The sequence below is a fragment of the Dromaius novaehollandiae genome, chromosome 21, assembly GCF_036370855.1.
Source record: "Dromaius novaehollandiae isolate bDroNov1 chromosome 21, bDroNov1.hap1, whole genome shotgun sequence".
Classification (NCBI taxonomy): Eukaryota; Metazoa; Chordata; class Aves; order Casuariiformes; family Dromaiidae; genus Dromaius; species Dromaius novaehollandiae.
Window position 1 is genome coordinate 5772010 of NC_088118.1, and position 2560 is coordinate 5774569.

The window sequence follows — 2560 nt, forward strand, 5'->3', positions numbered from 1 at the left end:
GGCTGGGGCGGAGGGGGCTCCTCTCCCTGGTGTGGCGGGAGGTCCCGGGCATGCAGTGGGGGGTAATGGGGGCTGCAGTGGGGGCCTGCTGGCATGCCTGCACGTTGGAGAGCTGCACCCCATGTCCCTCACCCTTTATTTGGGTGCCAACATTAATTTCCTCGGGCGGCTGAGAACCGGGGACGCGGCGGGCGATTTAACTCGCTGCTGCAACCGCGGGGTTTGGCTGAAGCCCCCAGCTCGGGGCGCAGCTGGGGGGGTGCAGCATGGCAGGGGCCAGCCCCCAGCACCCTTTCCCCGGCCGCGGGGGCTCCCGGAGCGCGCGGTGCCGGGGCGGCGCCGGTTCTGCCGCCGATGCAACAATGCAGCGGAGCTTTGGTGCTGGTGCCCCGGCTGCGCCCAGCTGCCCGGCCCGGCCCCGCGGCGGCCGCCCACCATGATCGTCTGCACGTGGCTGGCGTACCTGCTGGCCCGCGAAGGCGTGGGTGCTCCCTTCCCTGCCGCGAGCACCCAGGTGGGTGCCGGGCCGCGGGGGGGGTCTGGGCAGCGCGGCTGGGCTGCCGCTCAGGGGCTGCCTCTCCCGCAGGACATCCCCGTGGTGGAGATGGAGACGCTCTCGGTGCTGGAGCACTGGCTGCGCAAGGTGAGGCCGAGGTGTCGAGCCGCTGCGCTCCCCCGAGTCGCTGCGCTCCCCCGAGCTGCCGGGCAGCCAAGGGCCCCGGCGTCTCTCCTCGGGCTGCTGCGGGCTCCCTCATCCTGGTCCCAAGCTGCATCTGCAGCAGGGTCGCCCCCGGTCTCCATCTCCTCGGTGGGCCTGCGGGTGCCTGGGGTCTTGCTCCCTCTCCAGATCGAGGAGAAGGCTTCCCGCATCTTCAGGCAGAAGCTGGAAGGCAGGTCGGAGCGCGAGGCCGAGCACCCGTCGGCCCCCCTCGAGGAGCAGGACTGCGGTGGGACAAGCTCGCAGGTTGTCCCTTGGCGGGGCTGAACGCGGCTGTGTCCCGGGGCACCCGGGCGCCCGACGGCCCCTCCTGGGCGCAGCTGCGACGTGCCGGGGCGGAAGGTGTCCTCAGGGCGACACAGGGATGAAGCATCCCCGCAGGCTGGGTCCAGGCTGGGCTGCAGGATGTTCCTGCCATGGGGGGGGGGAGGCATCGCATCTTCCCTGAGCTGCTGCTGGCTGAAGCTCCTGCTTCATGCGCTCATGCTCCTCGCGGTTGCCACCGGCTGCCCTGGGGGAGCTGGGACGGCCGCCCGGCTCCCGCCCCGGGGTGAGGGAGCTTCCCCGCGTCCCCCCAGGACGAGCTCGTCTCCACCGCCAGCTCGCTGGGGCTGTCGCCCAGCCCGTCCTTCATGGACGACAGGACGAAGATCCAGTTCCTGAGATGGAGGTAAAGGCGAAGGCCCTGGGTGGGGGGGTGCTGTACGTGCCCCCCGCGCCAGGCCGGGCTCCGAGGGGCGGCAGGCTGGGACTGAGGGGCGGCGCGGGTCTCGCAGCCAGACGCGGGTGTACCGGGTGTCGAGCAGCATCCGGGACGAGGCGATGCAGGAGAGGCTGGGCAAGATCCGGCAGAGGTGAGCTGTCATCGGCCGGGCCCCGGGGGCCGAGGGGCGCCCTGTTCCCATGCCCCCCCACCCCATAACCTCTGCCTCCCGCAGCGTGTCCCAGGTCATGCTGGAGCCCATGCAGGACAGCGTGTCGGACACTGACATCCGGGCCACGCTCTCCAGTGAGGGCTAGGAGGTGAGGCCGGTCCGGGAGGAAGGCTATGCCGCGGGCCGAGGCTGGGGCCACCGCTCGCTCCGGGCAGCGTCCTTGCAGAGAGGTGGCGGGGGACGCTGTCCCGTTTGCAGCGCTAGCATTGAGTCCGCCTTGCTTGTCCATCTCTCTCTGTCCCCCCAGGTGCACGATTGCAAGATCCCCCTGTCCCTGCCCCAGCTGCACTGGAAGATTTTTTTTTTTGCCACCCTTGCAGAGACAACTTGTCCGGCCGCGGCGTCCTCCCCATCCTGGCTGCCTGCGTGGTAATAAAAGCTGAGCACGATGTCGGAGCACGGGGGCTACGTGTGTGCTGTGGCTGGGTGCCCTGCAGGATGCACGGCCTCCGGGAATGCCCAGCCTCCGCAGCCGCCTGGCCTCCGCAGCTGCCCGGCCTCCGGGGCCGCCCAGCCTCCGCGGCGGGCCGTGCCACGAGGTGGCGGTGCCGGCTCGGCAGCCAGCGCCGCAGCGCCCAGGGCTGCGAGATGCCAGGGATGAAGCACGGGGAGGGAAGGGGGAAAGGCCGTGGCTGCAGGAGGCCGCCCTGGCGGCTCCGGCCTCCGCGCAGCTGGCCGTCCCGCTGCATGGCTGAGGCTGCGGGGATGCAGCGTCCGCCCGCTTCCCCTTGCTGGCCCCGTGGTGCCGGTTCCCTTCCCAATCCCTCTGCTGCACACGGTGGGCGAAGGCACGATGTGCCCCCCCCCAGGCCATGGTGCCCACAGGGTGCCCAGCTGCAGCGTGCTGCCCTGCTGGGGGGGGGGCAATCTGCCTGCACGCACCTGCACTGCGGGGGGACCAATTCTT

General features: G+C 71.2%; 1 protein-coding gene across 1 annotated transcript; it reads left to right on the forward strand.

Moving 5' to 3' along the window:
• The first annotated feature begins 436 nt into the window (after nt 1-436).
• Nucleotides 437-1738, forward strand: SPATA19 (spermatogenesis associated 19). The gene is made up of 6 exons (XM_026099246.2): nt 437-514; nt 587-643; nt 848-964; nt 1297-1388; nt 1441-1572; nt 1657-1738. The coding sequence occupies exons 1-6, from the start codon at nt 437-439 to the stop codon at nt 1736-1738; spliced, it is 558 nt and encodes a 185-aa protein (XP_025955031.1).
• Nucleotides 1739-2560: the final 822 nt, after the last annotated feature.

Coding starts and splice junctions, on each gene's coding strand:
- SPATA19 (XM_026099246.2), top strand. CDS start 437: ATGATCGTCTGCACGTGGCTGGCGTACCTGCTGGCCCGCGAAGGCGTG. Junction 644..847: donor TGGAGCACTGGCTGCGCAAG/GTGAGGCCGAGG, acceptor CTCCCTCTCCAG/ATCGAGGAGAAGGCTTCCCG. Junction 965..1,296: donor GCGGTGGGACAAGCTCGCAG/GTTGTCCCTTGG, acceptor GCGTCCCCCCAG/GACGAGCTCGTCTCCACCGC.